Source organism: Urocampus carinirostris, chromosome 2, assembly GCF_059441175.1.
Source record: "Urocampus carinirostris isolate Australia breed hairy pipefish chromosome 2, RoL_Ucar_1.0, whole genome shotgun sequence".
Taxonomy (NCBI): Eukaryota; Metazoa; Chordata; class Actinopteri; order Syngnathiformes; family Syngnathidae; genus Urocampus; species Urocampus carinirostris.
The window spans coordinates 49,935,130-49,959,292 of record NC_142350.1 but is presented as its reverse complement, the minus strand read 5'-3'; the positions used below and the strand labels follow the sequence as shown (position 1 = coordinate 49,959,292).

At 39.8% G+C, this 24,163-nt stretch overlaps 2 protein-coding genes across 3 annotated transcripts; one reads left to right on the top strand and one right to left on the bottom strand.

Moving 5' to 3' along the window:
- Positions 1-351: 351 nt before the first annotated feature.
- On the bottom strand, positions 352-9,959 carry josd2 (Josephin domain containing 2). 2 transcript variants are annotated; one of them, XM_088326960.1, is made up of 4 exons: positions 9,541-9,959; positions 4,731-4,856; positions 4,452-4,649; positions 352-2,997 (listed from the first exon to the last, which is right to left on the bottom strand). In XM_088326960.1, exons 1-4 carry the CDS (start codon positions 9,660-9,662, stop codon positions 2,874-2,876), a joined length of 570 nt encoding a protein of 189 aa, XP_088183086.1. In that variant the 5' UTR covers positions 9,663-9,959; the 3' UTR covers positions 352-2,873. The 2 variants fall into 2 exon arrangements, with proteins under 2 accessions (XP_088183086.1, XP_088183087.1); XM_088326961.1 differs by having other exon boundaries at positions 2,931-3,079.
- A 3,135-nt stretch (positions 9,960-13,094) lies between these two features.
- On the top strand, positions 13,095-20,453 carry ube2s (ubiquitin-conjugating enzyme E2S). Its single transcript, XM_088328013.1, has 4 exons — positions 13,095-13,297; positions 14,808-14,955; positions 19,055-19,245; positions 19,905-20,453. The coding sequence occupies exons 1-4, from the start codon at positions 13,295-13,297 to the stop codon at positions 20,262-20,264; spliced, it is 702 nt and encodes a 233-aa protein (XP_088184139.1). The 5' UTR covers positions 13,095-13,294; the 3' UTR covers positions 20,265-20,453.
- The last annotated feature ends 3,710 nt before the right edge of the window (positions 20,454-24,163 follow it).

Here is a 24,163-nt window from a genome sequence, read left to right as displayed (position 1 = left end):
ATGCACCTGTACGCTTGGGCGCCACAACGCTTCATAGGACAATTTCAAATAAACTAATGCCAGCTGCCGTTGATAAGGCAGGAAGAAGAAATACAATGGCAAAGCCACCATAGAACAGTGTCGGCTTCAGTTTTAAGCAGACTTGTAGAGAAACATGGCAACTATTTTAGGCATTTACAAGAACTTCTCCCACATTTCAAGCAGTTTTCAATCCTTGAGAACATTCAAATTCAAACATTTCGAGCACCCGTACGAACCCTGCTAAGAACCTTAGTACAAGGAAGCAGAAATCTTTCATATGATAATGTCCAAAAGTGTTCCTGAAAAAGATATCAAATCAAAACCTGAAAGTCAAAGCACCAACACAAGTTTATTATAAATACAATTCAACTTTATAAACAGAAGTAGTCAATAATCACAAACAACTCTTCTTGGATATGCATAGATCAATAAGGAGACACTAGAAGGTGACATTTGTGGGTTGTATTTCAAAATGCATTTCGCATTACTGCTACGAGAGTACTAGGACAACATTCAGTCCAGAAACTGGACAAAAACGCCTGCTTTCGACTGTGCTACTAGTAAAATAGAAATGAAATAGGAAACAAATATAGTCGTACTAACTGTACTAGTAGCATCAAATGAACAGTTTTATGACAAAACATTCGTGGCGTGTCCAGAATCTGTTCGTCCTAGCTATCATGAGCGATCGATAGAATTATTTTGATAAAAGATGACGTTACAGACGTGTAAAATGTCTTGCCCAAAAAATATTCATTTGACCATGACATGTTCTAGAACATTCTTGAGCACGCTCGTCAATTCTGAATAATGTACGCTAGTTGGCAAATGCAAGCTATTACTATTGGAAACTAATACTAGTCAGTGTCTAGACCAGTTTTTGCCACATAATAAAAAAAAGAACATGCATATGTGCCATTAGTGCAAGGGTGGGTGAACTACGGCCCGTGGGCTGCGGACAGATTTCTAAATTCAGCCTACTCATCAAAGTGTATATATTGTATGTATGCTACAAATATAAATATGTTATGATGTTTTACTTGTCCCCAGTGTCCCTTTGCGGCCTCCTCCATAACAAAAAGTATTTCGCAAAACATTGCATACAAACTTAAAATTTTGCAGTGCAGTGCCTAAGTTTAATTTTGTTTAGAAATATTTTGGTCATACTTAATATTTTATTCTTGAAAAAAATGTAATACAGTGGAACCTCGGTTTTTGAACGGCTCTCAGTTCGAACAAATCGGTTCTCGACCAAAAATTTTGAGAAATTCTTGCTTCGCTGTTCGTTCAAAAAATCGGAGTTCGAGCGCCGGTACGCTAGGGTGCGATGCTGAGCGGCGTACGAGTGTAGATTGCCCCCACCCCTCGTGAAGAACTGTTGTCACGGAAACACGCACTCCTTTTCTGTTTTCGTTTTCCAAAAGCGGTGAAGAGAGTGTTTTAACCCCTAATTATGCGTCGGAAGAAGGTTGGTGCAAGCAGCAAAGTTGCTACAGGTGAAAAAAGAGGAGTAGTGCGTACAACTATTGCATTTAAGAAAGAATTAATAGCAAAATATGAAGAAGGTGTGCGAGTTTCCCTTCTTTCAGGAATAGAGCATGGCTTCTGCCGACCGGTAAGAAATCCTATTCATATTTCTTTTCTTTATCCTTTAATCGCTCACCACTTGTTGTGGAGACCCGGGTGCTAAATGACGTGTAAACGACCTGATTCTTTTATTTTTACACGTTCATGTTAGCGTAATCTTTCGTACGAAAGATTACGCTAACGCGAACGTACGATTAGCCTGGGTTAGCTTCATGTTTACGTTCTTGCTAAACAATCAGGGTGTTGGAACGGATTAAAATGATTTTACATTACTTTTAATGGGAAAAAACGGCTTCGCTGATCGTACAAATCGGTTTTCGTACAAAGAAACGGAACGGATAATGGTCGCGAACCGAGGTTCCACTGTACTTTACATTTCTAATTTTTCTATACAATCTGGATTGTCACGACTCTTAGCCGTTGGTTTCAATTTGTGCAATTTTAGCACCCTCTGATGCCTAGTTTAAGTGCAGTTCAACTTTATTTAGGAATGTTTTGGTCATATTAAACAAATATTTCTGAGTATATCAATTAAGAAAGTGGTATTTTAGGTTTAGGATTTTTAAAATTTTATAATGTATTACTTTTTTTAAGGATTTCTTTTCAGTCCGACCCACCCCAAGTAATATAATGCAATTATTTGTAAATTAATAATGGGAATAAATTGAAAGAAACAATAACAATATTTTGTTTGTTTGTTTTGGTGTGACTCTGCTGTTCTTTTGGGTGTCTACCCCCCACCCCATATTAGGAACATTTCATATCATATTAATGTATTGTGTGCTTAGGGTAAACATTCAATTAGTTTGATACAATTTTCTGTACTTGCTTTTTTCTGCCAATCGTATTTATATATAAAATTACTTGTAAAAAAATATTGGATTTGAGACTATGTATCTCTCGATACATGAAATTAAAACAATCACTTTTTTCTGGTTCTCTTTTCCAAACTGTAGACAAGTTTCTCCACCCCTGCACTAGTATGCAAAAATGCCATACTGTGATGAAAGAAACTCCAAGAGAAAAAAGTTGCAAAGGAAGACGAGTGTACTAGTTCTTTAGCCTTACTAGTAACATTCACCTGGTCAACTCGTATGCTTTACTCATGAGGTCGGACAAGCAAAATATCGAGGAAATGGAACACATTCCAAAACAAGATTCTCTTTGGCGCATGTGGTCAGTAAATAATGGTTCCCTGAAGACTTTCCTGCAGTGGGGCATATTCCCCCTTCCAAAAAAACTAAGTCATTTTTATTGTCATATTCTCACGCGGTACTATTGGCTCCCTCCCCGGTGGAGTTGAGCCATGATCCGTCCTCCTCCACCTCCCTCGGTACGACCAGGAGCATCTCGGCCACGTCTTGAGAGAGCTGTTCGCTGAGGAATGTTCTACGAGACGACGAGAAAGGAGAAAAGGTGATGGGTCGTCTTTCGTCCGATCAGATTTCAGATCTTGTGTTGCCGGGTTAATCTAAAGGTATCAGGTTATACAGAATCAGTAGTTTAATAAAGTAAATGAATAATGGGTTAGACATTTAGGATTAAGGCTATGTTTAGAGCAGGGGTCTCCAACATGATATATCCCTTTAAGAACAACTGAGTACCCTGTGGAGGGTTTCCGATAATAGCCCATTGCGATTTTCTGGTAAAGATCGATTTCTAACTGACATGTTTAAGTGGTCGACTCAACTTCTAATAATTACAACGAGCTTGGGAAGTCAAATACAAGTCGGACTGTCTGCAAAATTCACTATCTCGGAAAATAATTGAAATATACTAATGACATATGTTTATATATATAGATATTGTGCAAAAACATGTACTTTTTCTCACATTTTGTATGTTTTACAATTTGGGTTTCCCTTTAAAGGTTTGGGTCGGTTTAGGTGTCGAAGGGATTCCAAAATTCTAATACGAACAAAATGTGAAAAAGTAGTAAAATTTTTTCACAACATCTATCTATCTAATAAATATGTAATTGGCATGTTCTAATTATTCCCAGAGATAATGCATTTTGAAGACAGTCTGTCTCGTCTATGACTTCCTGAGCTGTGACGTCATATGAAGAACACCAGCACCCTAGCAAGCCAGTCACCCTACTGGTTTAATTTTAACTAGTCGAAAAGGTTTTGAGTGTTGGTAGTTTTTGTGGAGAATGGGGTTGTGTGGCAGTTGGGTGCAGCAATGGTACAACAAATGTCGGGCAGCAGAAATGGGGCAAACTGACAAAAATAACACACACAGAGCAAACGGGTTGAACCAGCCAGGGCACAACAGGCTACCCATCTGCCATAGAGGACGAACAGAGACAGATGGGCAGAAAACAACGGGAGGCTGGCTGACCAAAAATATGCAGTAAGCAGCCAGAATAACCGCGAGCCACCGCAGCAACAAACACTAACCGCTGTCTGTTTTTCAACCGGACCCGCCATTGTTTTGCCTCTCAATGTCATCCGGTGATGTCACAGCTCTAGGGGATATGAGGTCAAACTGTCTACTTTGAAAATGAATTTCGTGACATCAATGGCGCTTGGAATATTTTGGAACATATTTGCATGATTGTAGGGAGGAACAACACAAATTCTGTGCCAAATTGAGAAAAAAGGGTCTTTATTAATCCCTTTAAGGGTTTTTGTTTGGGGTTAGGGTTAGAGGTTTACGAGGTGGGGTAATGGTTGGATGTTAACGTTGGAGATTATGGGTTAGAAAATAAAGGGTTAGGTCAATGAATGAGGAGTTAGCGGTTTAAGGTTCCCTTTTCCCCCTGAATCAAAACAACGCTAGCCATCACTGAAAGCATCCCAGGTGTCTCCATAGTTGCCGCAATAGTCCTTTGGTCCTACCGTAGCTCGGCTTCCCCTCCGATACACATGGGACTCTTGAGTTTGGAATCCAGATTGTAGTACTGCCCGTTGACTTGGCGGACAGCGAGCCAGTGGCGGCGCCGTGGCAACGGTAGGGACAGCATGCCGAAGGACACGCATGACGGGACGTTCAGGATGAAACCTTGGACCTTGGAGATGCAAAGGCTTTGCACCTTCCTGGTAGGAGACGGAAAAAATAGCTAAACAGGGTACTGTTCCATGGAAAGAATTTCACGATGATTTCTTCTTGTTACCTACCTACGTTTGTCCCACCAAACAGCTGCCAGCTCCCTGCTCTGAAGAGCGGCCATGATGACGTTGACATCGTAGTTGCCTGTACCTAACATGGAGCGATGTGGGTTGACCACGCACTGGGGGGCCAGGCTACAAACGCACACAGCAGGTTTTGATTCACACGGCAGGAATGAAAATACCCGTCTGCCCGAAATCCAGGACGGGGAAGTGGACAACAACTTAATTGAATTTATCTCGAGCGCTACAAAAATTCCATGGTTTGGATGGTCAACAGATAACACGACTCGGGGTCAAGACAAGACTTCAGTGGCGTTCAGATTTCTTAAAACATGATCATACCAATGCTTTGACATTAAAAAGCAGTAGCTATGATCACGCTAGGGATCGACTGATATGGGTTTTTAAGGGCCGATACGGATTATTAGTATAAAAATCAGGCCAATAACCGATATTTGGAACTGCTGTAAAAGCTTAAAAATTGGGGTAAGAAAATCTGAATGATGCAAAAGGAAACAAAGACTACTTGCTATAAATTCAAATAAAACTTTATAGCTTTCTGGGTCCATTTACATTAAATAAATTACAATACCACCAGAACTAAAACCAAAAAGTAAACTGTACAGGACATCAAATAAGGCTTAGCAGACACTTGTATAAAAGGTGCATAAATACCTCCCTGATTAGTATTTTTTTACAATAAACAACCTACACAACTTAAATTAACTTAAAACAAGAAGTGCAAAAAGCACTGTATATTTCAACAGAGCTTGCAAGTTGAAAAGCGTGGGCACTCCTGTTTTAGAACGAGATTGACAAACTAATTTCGTAAGAGGAAAATAATCAGTCTCCACAAGGGCTGCACGATTTTGGAAAAAAAGCCAATTCAGATTTTTCAGAAGCGTATTGCAATTTCGATGCGACTTTTGATTTCAAAAGGAAAGTGCATTTTCTGTGCTAGTTTTTTTTAATTTTGTTTGGGAACATTTAATGGCAGTAGGCAGTTTTCCATATGATTTTGTGACACCCCGGTGGGTGGACATTCTAGGGCTGAGGTCTCAAACAGGCAGCTCGGGAGTGATCGTTTGACGCCCACACAGTAATATAAAGGTTGGAAGGGACAACTGCATTATTTAGCGCCTCCAAGTGGTTGAAATAAAATCATTTATTAAAAAGAACAATATTGGAAAGAAAATAATCCAAAATACATGAACTATGAAACTAACAATAAACGTGCATTTTTTTAATAAAACACTTTATTTTCATTTGTTTTAATTGTCAGCCATCTTGCTGCTACGGGCAACCAAAAAAACTCAAAAAGGCATGGCAAGAAAATGGGAAGCAAATGGTGCATTTTGGTCACTACAAGTCTCCATAGATTGTACTGTATTCTTTCTTGCACTAGACAATACAGCAACAATTAGGGATCAAATAACACACATTGACCCTTTAATGTAAGTCAAGACCCAGCAAATTACAGAATCATTTATACTTTTTTCACATTATTTTATTTATAGGTTCACATTAATTCTCAATGTTTTTCTTTAGCTTTTATTTTGTGTAGCAAATTAAAAAAAGATAGTGGAGAACAGTGAAATGTTTTTTTCAGAGCTTTTCTAATTTTTTTTCCTGATTGTTGGTCATTCGGTGACCAAACCCCCCAATTCCAACCCCTAATGCCAAGCGCCAAACAGGGAGGCAATGGGTACCAATATTGTAAGTCTTAAGTAGGACTCAGTTTAGGCTTGAACCTGTGACCTCCCATTTCCAAGACGGCCGCCCAACCCTAAGGCCACCGAGCTGGTCTAATCGAAGTTTTTTTTTGTGGAAACCTGATTTGGCCCAGTTTCACCTGGACCCTAGCTCCAGAGCTGTACCAAAAATCAAATGGACTGAACCATTTTGAGGGAGTGGAGTACAGTGGGACCTCGCTACTTCGCGGTTCGACGTTCGCGGATTCAGAGCGTCGCGGTCTGTAATGGTAAAAAAAAAATATATATATATATATATATATATATATATAGATAGATATATATATATATATTTTTTTTTTTTTAAAGGGGCGTTGCTACTTTGCAGATTTTCACTTTTTGCAGGAATCCCCCTCGGCCGACGACCCTAGCACGGCGCGCCGTTCTCGTTTCCCGGTGTTGTGCCCAAATCCGACTCCCGTACAGGATCCTCCCCCCCTCAAGTGAACAGGCATTCTGCTGCGCTTCCGACAAAAGCGATTCTATATAATACGCTTATTGAAACCATAATGCGAGCTAATTAAAATAATTGGGCAATCGCAGTCTATATAATGCGTTTATTTAAACAATAAAGCGCGATCGTATTCTACAAAATGCGTTTGTTAACGCGGATGAAAAAGTCACCAACGTCACGTCTCCCGCTCCGGCCGCGATGGCTCTACATGGCGCTACACGGCCCTCGATGGCTCCAGCCGACGGACGGGCGGCCAAGGAGAAAGGGGTAGGAGGGACCTGTGGGGTTAGAGGGGGCGGTGAAGCAGAAGCCGCACCAAAACCGCGCGCCGGTGTTGTGCCCGGATCACTCCCGTACAAAATCATCCCCCCCTCGCGTGAACGCGCATTCTGCTGCGCTTCGGACAGGCTCGGCTTGTCGCGGTGTCGTGCGTATCGCGCCCGAAAGTACCCGCGCCGCGGGTTAGGGGTTTGCTCGCGAATAATAAGGATAAGCGGTGAAGATAATGAGATGAGATTTTTTTTTTTTTCTTTTTGAAGGGGCGTCGCTACTTCGCAGATTTTCACTTTTTGCAGGTGGTTTTGCTCCCCATTATACGGGTCTAAAAAATAATAATTAAAAAAAGGAAAAAAAAGTATATTTTTTTTCTTTTTGAAGGGGCGATGCTACTTCGGAGATTTTCAGTATTTGCGGGTGGTTTTGGTCCCCATTAACCGGGTCTAAAAGATAATAATTAAAAAAAATTTTTTGGAAGGTGCGCCGCTACTTCGCGGATTTTCACTTATCGCGGGTGGTTTTGGTCCCCATTAACCGCGGTAACCGAGGTCTTACTGTATTTCTGATGCTGCCTCGTTCGCATTTACATTTTGTTTTACTTTTTTATTTTTGAATCTAGCATTTTTAATTATTTTTAATTTTATGCAATAAGTCTATCCTATCCTTTACTGAGGAAAATCGAGTTTTTAAAATGCTTTAGTTGTTGGAGGTTCTTGGGTTGAATTTAGGGATGCTTGAACACCCCACATAACAGGCTGGTTACGCTCATGGGTAAAAGTTCACTGTGGATTAAAAGACAACGCCATGGGGATTGAACCATTCAAGTACCCACCCTTCTAGGGACTGTGTTTATCATCCAATCAACCAATTAACAAAAGAAAAAGCACAGTTATCTCAGGAGCGGAGGAGGATACAAAAACATGTTAACTAACCAATAAAACAATTAACCCCAAAAAGATAGAAAGGAAAAGCCACAAGCGAGAACTTATAGTGCTGTTATAGTTGGCCAAACACTGCTTTCATTGATATAACAAACTATCAATCCTTGAAAAACCGCAAATTGGAGCAACAGAGAAAGAGTCAATAATTGGCCCGTCAAATGATAAAAAGGCCGATACTGATATCTGTCAAATTTCCAGATATCAGCGCCAATCATCGGCCCGCCCGATAATCGTCTGACCTCTAGATCGTGCACTCTGTTTTCATGCAAGAAGCATTATCAGCCTCCAGAAAACATTTGGGTTTTTTTTAAAGCCGAAAGTGGCAGACTTTTACCAAAACAGAAATCTAATACGATTGTTGGTTTATTCACACTCAAAGACTTGGTCTTGCTTCAAAATAAAGAAGCCACAGACTAAAGTACTAGTCTCAAGTTAAGATTTTGTTGTTTGAATTTTAAAGAGCACTCAATTTTATTTTGTTTTAATTGGTGAGCATTTTAAAGGGAAAAAGGCGTATTCAAACATGTCAACCAGAAGTATCTGAGTAAAAATCTTTCTACCATTATTATTCCCTAAAAAATGCATGATGAAAATTTGAATGTTTTGGTCTGCTGCATGCAGACAGTCCAACAGTTTTGTCTATTCATGTAGCATTAGAAAACAAAACAATTCATTTCAGATCATTAAGTGATTTTTAAATGAAAAATCTGTCTAATTAATTCAATTTATTATCTAGTCTTAAAAAAAATATACACAACTAAAAATAAACAGTCAAACTGTTTGAAAGACTTAGAGAAGATGCTTGAGTTTTGTCTAAAAGACTCCTTGATTTGGTTGAAGAGTGAAAGTTGGGGGAAAAAATGTTTCTTTTTCATGACCTTAAAAAGATGACTATTGGGGACTACATTTTGACAGATTTGGGAGAAACAAGCACAGCATGTAATTTTTCTATGTCGGTTCTCATGACTTAACAGACACCCGGGGAGCCCACATTTGCATATTTTACCCTATTTTTATTAGTGTATTTTTTGGAACAATATTTTAATGCTTTTTATTCTACACGTTATATTGAGTATTTTTGTATTCTATATCTCTTATTTTATTTATTAACACAATGATACTGCTTGAAATAGGAATTTGCCTACAGGGATGATTAAAGAATCTATCTGTCCATCTATCTAAGAATAAATGTAGACGAAAAGACGCCGGATGCTGGGTTATTCTTAGGGCAACATGATCAGAAATATACGTTTGGGGATTTCTCACTGACGATAAGCGACGTAGGTGAGCGTTTGTGCAGGAATAATCCTGTTTTCAATCTAAAATGATTGATTACTGGATTGAATTCACATGCATTAACAAATAATGCTAATTATTTTTTAATGTAAGTGTACCGTTTGCAAATCTCATCGGCCGTCTCCTTGGTAAACACCCGCTCCTGCAGCACGTTGTTGAGCGCGTGGATGGCGCACAGCTCCAGGCGCTGCTTCTCGTGGAAAACCTCCCTTTCGTTCATCACAGTCACTTGAAAGATCAATCAAAAACACGCGATTTCTTGAAGATACGAGAGCGAGACGAAAGTTACTGCAAAAAGCATCAGCTGAGCCACGCTAGCTAACAAGCTAGCTGGCTAGCATCACTACTACGACGCCCGTTTGACAATCGAAATATAAAAAAAACATAACAGAAGGGAAAATATTGTTGCTTGTTTTTTCTTCTAATAGTTCCTTGTGTAAATTTTAATCAAATAGAATGTATTTAATAAAGAGCTACTCGACAAAAACAAGGAGGTGTTGTTAAGCGCATGACAGCTCCATCAAGAACCCGGAAGTACTGGCGTGTTTTTACGAGCGTCTCACAATTCATTCATGGACATTTTGGGGGAATAAACAATACATATTAAAAAAACAAAAGTGTGTCATAATCATGTTTAATCGCAGTTATTTATAAATGTTTAAGGTGAAAGGTTAAAAAATAGGTAATGAATAAAATGTTTCGCAAATACTGTACCGGACAATCTTTTGTTACTCAATAAAGTTGACTCCATTTGAAAAACACTGATTAAAAAAAAAATAATAAAAAAGACCAAAACCTCAAAATTATTTGAACATTTTATATTTGTGGAACGTAAACCAAAACATGTGAGTGTGAAACAATTGTATATTTTTCAATACTTTTTCATGTTGTTTTAATGCCTTCTGGACTTTTAGTGTCAGTAATACAACATAAAAATAAAAATTTTCTGGCATATTTTTGAGCTCTTCAAACGAATAAGGTTTTAACACTGTAACTTATTTCCATGCATAGAATTACAATTGTTCTTATTTTCATTAATAATAACGTCGTGAACATTGTTTACAGCGAGATTAGATGTGGCACTACAAGATAAACACGTAAATAATTTAAAAAAATAAATAAATAAACATCGGAAAAAAGGTTTCTAAAAACAAGTTAAACATAATAACAATGTTCCAATGGCAGATCATTTTCGCTTATTTTAAGTATTATTTTTGTACAACAACAAGATTAAGTTATTCTAAAATGGGCTATAAAGTACAGTCAAATCCATAATTACAAGAAAATTTGTATTATTGTTGTTGTTGATATTATTATTATTGATATTATTGTTGTTGTTATAACTTACATTTTAGATCAATGGATCCGTGAGAGAGTGGTTAGCGCGTACGCTGCACAGTTCTGAGGTCATAGATCGAATCCTCCTGTTCGGAGTTTGCATTTTCTCCCCGTGCTTGCGTGGGTTTCCTCTAGGCTCTCCGGTTCCCTCCCACATTCCAAAAATGTGCATGTCGGGTTGATTGGCCTGTTCAAATGGTTTCTAGTTATGAATAAAGTGCGTAGATGGTTGTCTATTGCCTTGCGACTGGCTGGCAATTACCGGTAGTTGATTGAGTCCCCTGCCCCCTGCCTGAAGATGGCTGGGATGGGCTCCAGCAACCCCGCGACCCTACTGAGGATAAGAAGATTAATGGACGGATGAAAGAATTATCTCGATTTTATAATGAAAAAATAAATAATTGTTTTTATTTATTTTTTAAGACCCAATGTGTAATATTTGACCACTAGATGGCAATGTTGTCTAATGCGAACAAAAAACATTACCAGAGCGAGCGGAAAGACGCCAGAAAAACATGGCATACTACTGGGTTTGGATTCCACCATGTTACAGAAAACAAATTTCTCTACCTAAAATATTTGTAATGAAAATTAACCTTGGCGTTCCAGATCGTTTGTTGGGGAAATGGAGGAGATGTTATTTTTCTATTGCGCAATGAATGTTTTATACAGCACTTTGAGTTTCCATCCATTGCCAAAAAAGTGCTTTACAAATGCGTTTCGATTTCATTAGATCTCTCTCTTTTTCTCTCTTTTATCTGTCCTGCTCTCTCTTTCTCTTCTCTCTCTCTATCACTCTCTCTCCTGTTCCCCCTTTTCTTTCTTTTTTGATCTCTCTTTGTCAGCCTCTCTTTCACTCGCGCTCCCTTCTCTCCCTCTCTTTCTTCCTTTTTCTGTCTTTCTCTCTCTCTCTCTCTCTCTCTCTCACCCCTCTCTCTTCTCTTCTGTTCTCTTCTGTTGTCTTGTCTTTTCTTTCCTTTACTTGCAGAACCTTTCTCAAGGTTTCTTCATTTACCTCATGTTGAGGTTTTTTTTAGTTTTTCCTTGCCCTCATGTAGGTTTTAGATCAGGGGATAGCGTCATAATAGTCTGTACTTTGAGACTCCTTGCGATTAAGGGTGTCGCAAATAAACAGGACTTAACTTGACTTCTTTTCTTTTCTTTTCTTTTTTCTTTTCTCTTATTTTCTCTCTCCCCTTTTCTCTTTCTCGCTCTCTCTTTGTCAACCTCTTATTCTTTCTATCTCCCTTTCTCTCTTTCGTTCTCTCTTCTCTTTCTTATGTTCTCCTTTTTCTCTCGTTCTCATTCTCTCTTTGTCAGACTCTCTCTTTCTCTCTCCCATCTCTCCTTCTTGCTCTCTCATTGTCAGCCTCTCTATCCTCTCTCTCTCTCTGTCTCTCTCTCTTTCTTTCTACACTTTTATTTCTTTTTTTCTCCCCTCCTCTCTCACTCTCTCTATATTATATTCTCTCTCTCTTTTCTCCCTTTTTCTCTTACTTGCGCTCTCTTTGTCAACCTCTCTCTTTCTCTCTTTTTCCCCTTTCTCTCTTTCGCTCTCTCTTTCTCCCTTTTCTCTCCCTCTCTCTCTCTCTCTCTCTCTCTCTCTTTCTCGCTTTTCTCTATTTCTGGTGCTCTCTCTTTCTCTGTTTCTTTTCTCTCTTCCATGCTCTCTCTCTCACTCTCTCTCTCGCTTTTCTCTCTTTCCCGCACTCTCTCTTTTGCTCCATCTCTGTTTCTTTTCTCTCCTGCTCTGTCTCTCTCATTCTCTCTCTCTCTCTTCTCTTTTGCTCTCTCTCCTTTCTCTCTTTTGCTCTCTCTTTTCTCTCTTTTGCGCGCTCTCTCTCTTTTCTCCCTCTCTCTCTCTCTCTCTCTCTCTCTCTCTCTCTCTCTCTCTCTCCCCTCGCCCTCTCTTTTTTCCGTGAGTTTTTTTCATGTTGCCCTCTGAACTCAAATTATATTTTTGACGCCCCTGGTTTATAAGCACAACGACATATTAAAAAACGGTGATCTCAATTTTGACGTAATTAACATATTTGTATATTAAAAGTCCAGTCACAAATAGTGACATTTTAACATTAATACATAATATCAAAATATTTAAATAAATACAAATATATTTCGTTTTCTTCTCATTTATAAACTAAAAAAAACGATAAGAACACACTTATTAAGTTTTTCGTCCGTGTCTTTCAAACAAACCAATGACAGACCGTTATGACCCCCTGTGAAGCGTCTGATTGGGCCTTATTGATGACTTACCTAAAATCCACATCACAATTGGTCAAATTCAAACAACGCACTCCTCTTCCCGGATCCTATTGGTTTACTGTGCGATGTTAAGCGAGCAGTGTATTTTTGTTCCCGTGTCAACGAAAAAAAGAAGAAAAGATCACTACCTAGTTTAAACCCAATAACTTTTAACCAAATATTTATTGACATATTGGCGGGCACAAGTGGAAAGATATTTTTGCGTGTAATTTGAAGCCCTCTGCCTCGAAAGAACGCTTTTTGAAGATGGTAAGACGGACGTCGGCTGTCGGTTGTACGGCTAGCTTCATTTAGCTATTAGCATGTGTGGTTGTTTAGCCGTCGCTAGGCGTCGAGGTTCTTTACTCTAATTCGGTCTCAGTGATGGGAAAAATAATTTAAAATCTCTTGGAGAATTACTTTTTTTAGTTTAAATATTCTTCGGTGGAAAAAAAGCTTGAATGAACTCGCTTTTCCCATTTGCTAGCGTAGCTAACGTGACGTCATTTAAATCCCATCCTGGTATATATCCTTTCTCGTTCGTTCATTACTTTTTTGTCTGTGTGTGACTATAAAAATACACAAAAAAATGATGTATTAAGTCACATTAAAGCGTCTTGTAGTAGTTGGGAATCCGGTTTTCTTGAGAGGTTTTGCAACTATTTCGGATTGGTAGTTGCAAGCTTCCAATTTTTCATTGAATTAAAAGAGAAATCAAATATTTAAAAAAATCCAACAAATTACTTGCTCAAAATGTATTGGAAATGGACTACTGCACACTTTAGACTCTGTGTTCAGTAGACCGAGGGAAAAGATTCTAAGGTGGGGATCGCAAAGTGAAATTGCCGTATAGCGCGCAAGCGATACCAATGATAATTAGCTAATGCGTTCCAAACCCCTAGACTCAGATAAAAACCTTGAAATATCAAAATAGCATATAGTAAATACTTAATATGTGTAATCTGCATATATACATGATTAGAGTTATGAATATACATGTAAAGGAAAAAAATATTTACCTTTGGTGTTACGTAACTTGAGCTGGTACAGTAGGGTTAGTGGGTGGATGTAGAAAGGACAGTAGATACATATTAAAAAAATAAACTCTTTGAAATTCATTCTATGGATATTACTATGTTATGTGTTTTGTTACACAATGCAACATCTATTGCAGCCCGGTCATCCTGGAAGGGGGATTGCAACTTGTGTGCCCCCTTATCAATGTTTCTCTTTTTCCTCATGTTGAAGTTTTGAGTTTTTCCTTGTCTGCATGTGGATTTCACATCAGGGGGTGGTGTAATTGTGGCCCATGCAGTCCTTTGAGACATTTTGTGATCAAGGGTTGTACAAGTAAATGTGACTTGACTTGTTACGTGGTGAAGGTATTTCTTGATAATTGCTTAATTTGCATGGATATGTTTTGTCTCTCTCCTTAATATTACTGCAAGCCTTGGGCCCATAGTGAAAACCAAAGATCTTGCTTGACGTTGACCATTTTGTGAGAGGCATGTTTGAGACATAACACACAAACACCGCATAGTTTAAATTTGGTACGATTTTGGACACACGCAAAAATGTTTGTCCTATATTGGGGAGTATTCTGTTATGGGGGGGGGGCTGAAAAAAAACATCCCATTTCACACTTGAAATTTAAAACCTCCTAAAGTGGAGCTACAATTACCTGTTGGGCATACTCTATATGTATCCTAATAACAGGCTGGTCCAAAACTTTACTTTCACTGTTTTGTGATGTCATGTTTTCCTCTTTATCTTACAACAGAACTCTAATGTGGAGAATTTGCCCCCTCACGTTCTTCGCTTGGTCTACAAAGAAGTTTCAGCGTTAGCCGCCGACCCACCGGAGGGCATCAAGATCTACCCAAGCGATGAAGACATAACAGAACTGCACACAGCCATAGAAGGACCTGGTAAGAAGAGTCTGACAGACATCCTTTTTGACGTCTTTGTTAGACTTTCACCTCTCACCTTGCTGTGATAAGATCTGTCAAAAAACGTCAATTATAAGTAGCTCTCATACTGTGAACACACTCATAAATACTAAATACATCCTAGCAATGACATGCAGGTAATAAGTATTTTGCAAGAGTTTTTCACACTTTTGATTTGTCAATTGGAAAGGGATTGCATTTTGTCTGCTTAAATTCTTGAGCATCACTTTCTTTGGCTTGTAGTATAACAGCTAGATTTTTTGTGTGTGTTCAGTTTTTTGGGGGCCAATAATGCACCCAAGTATTAAACCTGTGTTCATTCTTCATGTGAACGGACAGATGCAAAAAGTAAAGGCCTTTATTTGGCTGGCAAGTAAAACTAGCCGTAAAGCGGCACGTTGTGTAATTAAGCCGATTTTTACCTGTGCCTTTTTTTTACCCTTTCGACCCGTGCGCAAACATTAGAGGAATGGTCGCATTTCACTTTACTCACTTCGCAACAACCTAAAGTTTGGCAGTTAGTGATTAATTTTATATATATATATATATATATATATATATAAAGCTTCAAGTTGCTTATACAAGCGGTGCTGAAGCACTTATAGACAGACAATGTTACATCTAGGGCTGCAAGTAATGGTTATTTGGTACAGATAATTTGGTGTTCCCTTGTGTTAATTAGTGGTTGGCACTGTTTTTTTTGTGCTGTTCACAAATATACTTTTTTTTTTTTTTTTTTTTCATTTAACTGAGATCAAATGTATCTCACTCACATAGTCACTATAAAGCTATCAAGCAAATGCTGACTCAATCAAGAGAGGGACCAGAGACTAACGTTATGTTTCCTCACTTAATCACTTGGACTTTGCCAGAAAATTAAAACTTGATACTTAATCTTACCACCATTGTGTGAAAGTTGAGTGTTTTTATATAAAGCACAATTAAACACTGCTTAAGATGATTCAACTGAAATAACTCTCACATGCACACACACACACGGGTGCACATTTATTAATCAGCTAGTAAGCAAAAGCTGACATCAGCTAGCTACCCAAGACGAAGGTTACGTTTCCACACTTAAAATCGCTAATAACAAACACATAAAAACAAATAATGTAGTGACTTAACCATCTACTGATCTCCCTTTATTCCCATCGGTGACTCCCATTTTTGGATTTGATTGCTCCCGTGCCATATCACTTTTGCAAAACTTGCAAGTGACATTTGTTTTGAGGAGTGCTTCCACACTCTCGCAGACTTGGGTCGAACGGTTTTCTCAGTGTCCTTCATGTTTCATGAGTTTAATTGACCGTAGCCTTTGAAAATAGCGCCTTAGTTCGCATTCCACCTTGATCTGCTCGTTGACTTGCGCTCCACGTCACAGCATTGACTCATGCTGACTGACTCATAAATCGTGCGACACAACGAATCCATGGACTAATTCGTTGCCAGCGCATTTAATCATCGATTTTAATCGATTCTTTGTTGCAGCCCTATTTACATCCAATAGAGGTAAGGCAGGGTAATTTTATTGAACCCTTGCTAATTGCAGTTCAATCTTAACAGTATTGCTACATCACTAATATGTATCGCTCATTGAGTTCTGCATTCTGATTGGCTAAACAGTCTCTTCGCTTTCAATTCGCATTGGTGATTAGAATTATTATTTTGCAAAACAGTAATTATTGGTACGAATTTTTTTTGTGTTTGTTAAACAAATGTTTGAGCCCATAAGAAGGTCTTACGCTTTGGTTTCGTTGTATAATAGTTTTTCTATCCATCTTTCTCTTGACCCTTCGCACACACGTGATCCAAACACGTGACACCATTCTGTAGGCCGAAGTAAACAGTGAACAAGTCCAGTAGGTAATGACTACAAAAACGACGCTACTATTTAACACCATTTGCAATGATTAGTAAAACTAATATTGTGCAGCTGTCAGACAAAGTTGCTCACCTTGTCAGAAAGCACCAAAAGCGCTATGTAGAAAATGGGAGGATAGCATTGCTAATGCAAGCTACGACACATACCTGTACAGTCATCCTCCTGACATATTCACACATCTAAACAAATTGCCCAATCTGCCTGACATCAGTCCACACAATCTGTACCACTATATCGTAAATAAAGTATCCGCATATACCGGCGCTGATTTAAAAGCTTATAAAAGTCTGGACGCTTACCAGTTCCTCGTAGCAGGTACGTGTTACTCTGCTTGGTTTTGCTGACAAATCAGCCCTGGCGTAAACATTACTAAAACGACTTTGTATCTAAATTTTGGGGAATGTTATGGAACATTAAAGCACGGTGACGTCTTTTCTTCCGTTCATAATTTGGCAGTTTATTTCGGCGTAGCAAGCTTTACGGTAAAGCGCATAACAGTTTTTAACACTTGTGATATTTGGAAGATAGCTGTTTTTAATCCCTGGGTAATCGCAATAGGAGCAGCTCAATTATGTCATAAGAAATGACATCGGTAAGACACTAATGTAGCTAGATGCACTAACTAACCTACTATATTGGGTGTCTTAGACGTGACTTGTACATACTTAATATAAAATTGCTTGGAAAATAGATCTTGTAATGGACCTTGTAAAAAATGTTCGCTGCAAATCCTAGAATACATGAGGACTACCAGCCTGTCAGTTTTGTGCCTCCCTCCGTTTGACTGCAGATAAACATAGCTGTCTTCTGTCTTAATCAAAAGGGATACAATTCTAAATCAGGCTTAGAAGCCTGCCCCCCCACATAGGTATTAATCACCGTGGTACAAAGTGGCAGTTACATTTGTCTGTCGTAGTTTTTGGTATTTGTTTCAACTTAACTGCCGTGCGCTCAATTGCCTCTTGGCGTCCGCCATGGCTCCCATTCTGCCAGAGAAGGCAACGTGACGTCACGTGAAAGGGGTCAATATACCGAAGCCATATCCCCCTCGTGGAAGGTGGCTAGAGTCAAGAACACACCCATTTACCAAACATTCATTTCTCTTCGCTCTTCCCAACCTGACTCCAAACATTAAGCCCAAAGCTCAATGAGGGGTGAGTTGCTGTGCCACCCTTCATCAGCGCAGGAGCCCAACGGCATACACTGTTTTTTTCCACCACTTCTGCACATCCAAACTGTTTGTCAAACAGCCTTCATCTAATAGTTTTTAGTTGTATAATAATAGTTTAAAAAAATCATCACATCCACTGCACAGCATCATCTCCAAACGTAAGGGCAGCTTCAGCGACAGACTGCTGTCACAGTCTTGTTCCACGGACAGACTGAGCAGATCATTTTTTCCTCATGCCATGAGGCTCTTTAACTCCACCCGGGGGAGTAAAAGCCCACATTAAACCACACCCCCTCATTACATATTACAGTATTTGTATTACAGTGTGTATTTTATGTAGCACTATCTAAATACTCTATATCAACACATTACATTGGGTAGTCTTGTATTATATTCCTTTTACTTTATTATTGTTTTATTTTCATCACAAGGATACTGCTGGAAGTGTGAATTTCCCTACGGGGATGAATAAAGTATCTATCTTTCTATCTATCTAATGGGTTTTGCCTTTTACTGGTTCCTGCTACAAGCAGTGCTTCAGCACAAATTGGCAATACAGTGTCAGTTAATTCAAGGCTGGAGAATTGTTCATTTTTTCACACAAGGGAATTGACATTTAAAAGCAGTTACAAACTGAAGATTGTGAAGTGTAAGACAAAAATGGATGCACCCTTAAGCAATGTAAACTAAATAAGTGCTTAAACCAACCAAAGACATTTTAAAACCGTGAGGATGCAGTTGGGTAACATTTATAAATCAGTGTAGAGCCCAACATATTAAGAGCCTTAATATATGTGTGTGTTTGTATTTAATGCTTTATTTCCGCAAAAACAATTTGTATTGTAGTTAACTGAGTTTCTGTGTGTGCATGGCTGCAATCCTTGTGAAGATTTGCTTCTGAAATCGATGTCTGTGTTATACTACCCCCTAGTGGTTAACTCCATAGTGACGCATGATTTTAGCTCTTTTCAGTCACTTAAAAATGTCCTTCATAAAGTCTTGAAATGTTTATGCGTTGACAGAGGGTACCCCGTTCGCCGGCGGCATTTTCCGAATGCGTCTGGTCCTGGGCAAGGACTTCCCCGCTGTCCCCCCCAAGGGTTTTTTCCTCACCAAGATTTTCCATCCCAACGTGGGCCACAAAGGAGAGATCTGTGTCAACGTCCTCAAGAGAGACTGGAAGGCGGAACTTGGTCTCCGACATGTCTTGCTTGTAAATGAAACCGCCGGTTATCAGGGCTGCAACTAACTACTATTTTAATAGTCGACTAGTCACGATTAGTTGAGTAATCCAATGATGATCATTTCTTTCTTTAGCGTGCAGTTAATTTGACCGTGTGGCAAATGATGATAAACACAAGAACAATTGGTACAAAAAATACAACTTTTATTGAACATACTGCAAACTAAATTAAATAAAACTGTTCCATCTAAAACCAATTAGGCACAATGCTCGATCAGTAGAGACATACACCCATAGATTAAACTCTGTCCATTTTTTTTAGAGGGACAGGCAAAGAAATACTCAATTAACATCAAATTACAAAAGTATCTCTGTAAACCAAGAACAGACTTATAAGGAGCAGTAGACTAGTAAATAAAACCAATATTATATGAAATTTCTGAGGTACATTCAGCAGTCAACTGTAAAGACTGAAACAAAAGAACTTAATGATTCTCAACAGTTTGAAGTTAAACCGTTTTATCAGCTGACGTGTGCCCATTTTTAACACACGTTTGTTCTTTTGACTGCATGCATTAGATTTCAAATATGTTTGTCAGGCACCGTCCTATATACCGAAATATAAAATATTGGAGCTCTAGTTTTGCTCTTTCTGAGCAACCTCAACTAACCCCCCGCTTTTCCCGTAGACCATCAAGTGTCTCCTCATCCACCCCAACCCGGAGTCGGCACTCAACGAGGAGGCGGGACGCCTCCTCCTGGAGGACTATACCGAATACGAGGCCCGGGCCCGCCTCCTCACGGAGATCCACGCCATGACGGGGCCGGCCGGCGCCTCGGGAGCTCCGCAGGACCCCAGCGACGGGCCCCAGCCCAAGAAACACGCCGGGGACCTCGGCAAGCGGGCGGGAGCCGGCACTACAACAGTTCCCGCCGCTCTTGGGAACGGTGCCAACGGACCCAGCAGCGCCAGCAGCAGTAGTAGTGCCGTTAATAACTTGGCCGTGAAAAAGAAAGCGGATAAAAAGCGTGCGTTAAGGCGACTTTAATGCCTTTAGTGACATGTTTTCAAGTTGTGTGTGTGAGTGTGCGTGCGTGGGAAAGTGTAAATACAGAGATTCAAGTTGCTCCTTTTTAAGTTTTCCTTCCTCTTTTTTTTATACCACAATCCAAGCTGTCCACTTTGTACTGTAGCGATTGACTTAATTAAAATCTGTAATAAAATGACAAATAATGGCTCTCTGCGCTTTTAGTTGGGGAGGGGAGATGAATGACAAGTTCTCCAACAAAGAGATCTGAGGATTTAACAAAACCGCTTTAAATTGCATGGGGGGGAAAATGCAAATGGTACGACTTTTGTCGTTCAGGTTGGCACAATCAATGATCCACGAATAATGTAGCTTCCTGTTTGCTTGTCAGTTCGTTTTATGTTTATAAGGTAATAGAGCAAAGTGGGTGAGTGTTTGGCACATCTGCTTGACAGTAAAGCAGGGCTCACCGATGTGATATGCCAGAGCGCCAAGTAGCCCCCTAAGAGCACCTGAGTAGCCTGCGGACTGGTTTTGTATGTCGTTCACCAGTATTTGGTAAGTGCAATTCACATTTGAAAGCTAGCTTGGTTGTTGAATGAGCCTATCGTACTATAGTTATGACATAGTTTTAACATGATTATTTTAGTAACTCGCGTCAAACTGTTTGGCACTTGCATCAATCAGTATCTCTCAGTTTGAAAAAGATTGCAGACCCCTGAAGTAAAGTGACTTTTTCAATATAATTTTTGATTGCAGAAGTTTAGGTATTTCAATAAGCTATTTTGGGAGGTTTAGTGCGCTACTATTTATATGCAGCATACAATATAAATGCACACATATATATGTATATATATATATATATATATAATGTTTGTTTTGATGTTGAGGGTCGCCTACCAAATTAACTTGTTCCTTTGTTATGAAAGAAAATACTTATGTGCGTGAACTTTAATCATTGAATTGTAAAAGCAGGCGCTTCATCAACATGGGAGGGGACGAGGGGGTCTTGAGAATCTCATCATCCCAACAGAAAACATTAATAGTTTCCCACATTGTCATGTTAATTCAAACAAAAATGTATATACAAATATATATCAGAGTGTGTATGTGTGTGTTATAAATATATATATACATTGCTGTCAACCTGGACGTTTTTTTCGCACAAAGTACGTTTATTATGCATTTTAAGTCGTGCACGACGTACAAGAAAATCTGTACGGAAAAAATTGTCAATTATGGGTACCATCCGGGAAACACCGACTATCACGAAACGGCAAATCAATCAAGTCTAGCGAGTTCGCCGCGGAAGCATCTATCTCAGTATTGTTTTTTTCGTTGCAAATGAAGCGAGCGGTTTGATGCTACTGTGCGCATGCGTCTGCCGCCTGGGGATTTCCCATCATGCATCATTCCGAAAAAAAAAATGGTGTACAATTATTTTGTACGGGAAAATATGACAGTTTGTACGGACATGGAGCCGTGGAGGTTGACAGGTATGTATGTATATATATTAGTATATATCTCAGTATTAATTACAAACAGCTAGGAAAAGCTCCCATTTAATGCAAAATAATGCAATGAATGGGGTATGCACACAACTGTATTGTCTGCTTTATTTTGATTGTTAGTAGTGTGAATTCCATTCATTATGGTTAAACGATTTTACTTTTTAAACGTTGGTGCTGATGACTAATGTAGATGTCATACTGTTTTCCATATGTGTAAATCGACAGTGCAATGAAAAAATATATTTTTCATTTTACACCATTTTCTTAAATTCATGGCATTTTATCGGTAACGGATCATGTCTGGTTCCTCTCTTACGTTTAGAACTGAACAGGCAATCTAAATCATGACAGAAGACAATCAGGAGTGAATTTTGAGAATGGTGGAGGACTGTACCAACCCAGCCTGTTCTCAAGGTCAACCCTTTCTATTTAACCAGAATTTTTTGGATTACTTGAAGTAAACCAACGCTAGAGACCCGGAAAATCAAGGAACATCATCACGGTTGGTATCTCTGCACAATATCTGGTGATGAGCTCAAATACACAAAAACACGTTCCTGTAATGCAAACTAGCCTACTTCTTCACTGAAAGCATTCAATGATCAAGTGTAACCCTATATCTGACATGCTGTGCTTGCCCAAGACACACCACAGGAAGTGGTGCCACTGCATGCCCAAGTGGTTAAGGGATCCGTGATAAGCATAAAATGATCATCTCATCAGGCGCCTTTCACACTGCCGATAATCGCCGTGCTTGTGACCGACTGAACGTGACGTACGTGATCACCGTCCAATTTGTTTCCCGCCGCCTGTGATGGAAGAAGCGTTACGAGGCGGCCGCTAATTGCATGGCGGGCGTCGAGTGGGAAAGCGCACCCTGCGGAGCCTCGCTGGAGCAAATCTAATGACGGCCTGCGCCGGGCTCACGCCCACCTGAGTGGAAATAGCAGCCTGACATGCAGGTAATGAGCACCCCTTCCCCCTCTTATCAACTTCTCTCCAAAGTCCGATAGATTGAGTACTGGTTTTTGGAATGCGCTAAGGTTGCACGATAAACTCCATTCATCCATTATCTTCACCGCTTATCCTCAGTAGGGTCACGGGGGTGCTGGAGCCCATCCCAGCCATCTTCGGGCAGTGGGCAGGGGATACTCTAAACTGGTTGCCAGACAGTTACAGGGCACACAGAGACAGACAATTCATTCGCTCATTCACACCTAGGGACAATTTGGACCGGCCAATAAACCTAACCTGCATGTTTTTGGAAAGTGCCCGGAAACCCACGTAAGCACAAAGAGAACATGCAAACTCCACACAGGAGGTTCGATCTCATGACCTCATAACTGTGCCGCACACGCGCTAACCACTGTTCCGCCATGCTGCCCCACGATAAACACATTTTTACTAAATTGGCGCCGAAGTGAGCGTTTGTCATGACTGTGATCGAGACATTCGGACGCATTTCAATGAATGAATGGAACTTTATTTCGAACATAACAAAAACAAAGTTGACATAACATGTCCATACCTGTCAACCTGTATGTTTTTGCTGTCGTTTTTTTAGGGCGGCAGTAGCTCAGGAGGTAAAGCGCTCGTCTTGGAATCAAGGGATCCCAGTTCGAATCCCGGCTCGTCCGTGTTACATGTCAAAGTGTCCTTGGGTAAGACACTGAACCCCTAATACCCCCAATAAGCAGGTTAGCGCCTTACATGGCTGCAAGGCCGCCATTGGGAAATGTGGAGCACATTGTAAAGCGCTTTGGGAAGTCATTGACTATATAAATGCAGATCATTTTAGATCATTTCATTTGCTGTACAAAGTAGGTTTATTATGCATTTTAAGACGTGTACGACGTACAAGAAAATCTGTACGGGAAAACGCAATTTTGTCAATGATGGGTACCAGCCGGTATACACCGACTATCACGTAACAGCAAATCAATCAAGTCAAACGAGTTCGCCGCGGTAGCCTCTATCTCGGTATCGTTTTTTTTCGTTGCAAACGAAGCAAGCGGTTTGATGCTACTGTGCGCATGCATCTGCTGCCTGGGGTTTTCCCATCATGCATCACTATGAAAAAAAAATATGGTGTACGATTATTTTGTACGGGAAAATACGACAGTTTGTACAGGCATGGAGCCGTGGAGGTTGATATATTACATATTCATATTACAAGTTCATGGTTCACGGATCCCTTAACAGCACGGGTCGTCGAGGCACCAACGAGGACACAACTGTGGACAGCCTTCTCCACTGTTGACGGTTCCTGGCCTGTTCTTGGGTCATGGCAAAGTTGGCACCAGTCCATTCCATTATGTTATCGGGCCAGTTCTTTTTCGGTCTTCCTCTCCTCCTTCCCCCTTGGACTGTGCCCTGGAGCATTATCTTGGTCAGTTCTGATGATCTTGT

Excerpts from the sequence above, each read along its gene's own strand:
- josd2 (XM_088326960.1), bottom strand. The coding sequence starts at position 9,662 with ATGAACGAAAGGGAGGTTTTCCACGAGAAGCAGCGCCTGGAGCTGTGC. Across the intron at positions 4,650-4,730 it reads GTTTGGTGGGACAAACGTAG|GAAGGTGCAAAGCCTTTGCA; the intron begins GTAGGTAACAAG and ends GTCTCCTACCAG. Across the intron at positions 2,998-4,451 it reads GGAGGGGAAGCCGAGCTACG|AACATTCCTCAGCGAACAGC; the intron begins GTAGGACCAAAG and ends GTCGTCTCGTAG.
- ube2s (XM_088328013.1), top strand. Across the intron at positions 14,956-19,054 it reads CACAGCCATAGAAGGACCTG|AGGGTACCCCGTTCGCCGGC; the intron begins GTAAGAAGAGTC and ends ATGCGTTGACAG. Across the intron at positions 19,246-19,904 it reads GTCTCCGACATGTCTTGCTT|ACCATCAAGTGTCTCCTCAT; the intron begins GTAAATGAAACC and ends CTTTTCCCGTAG.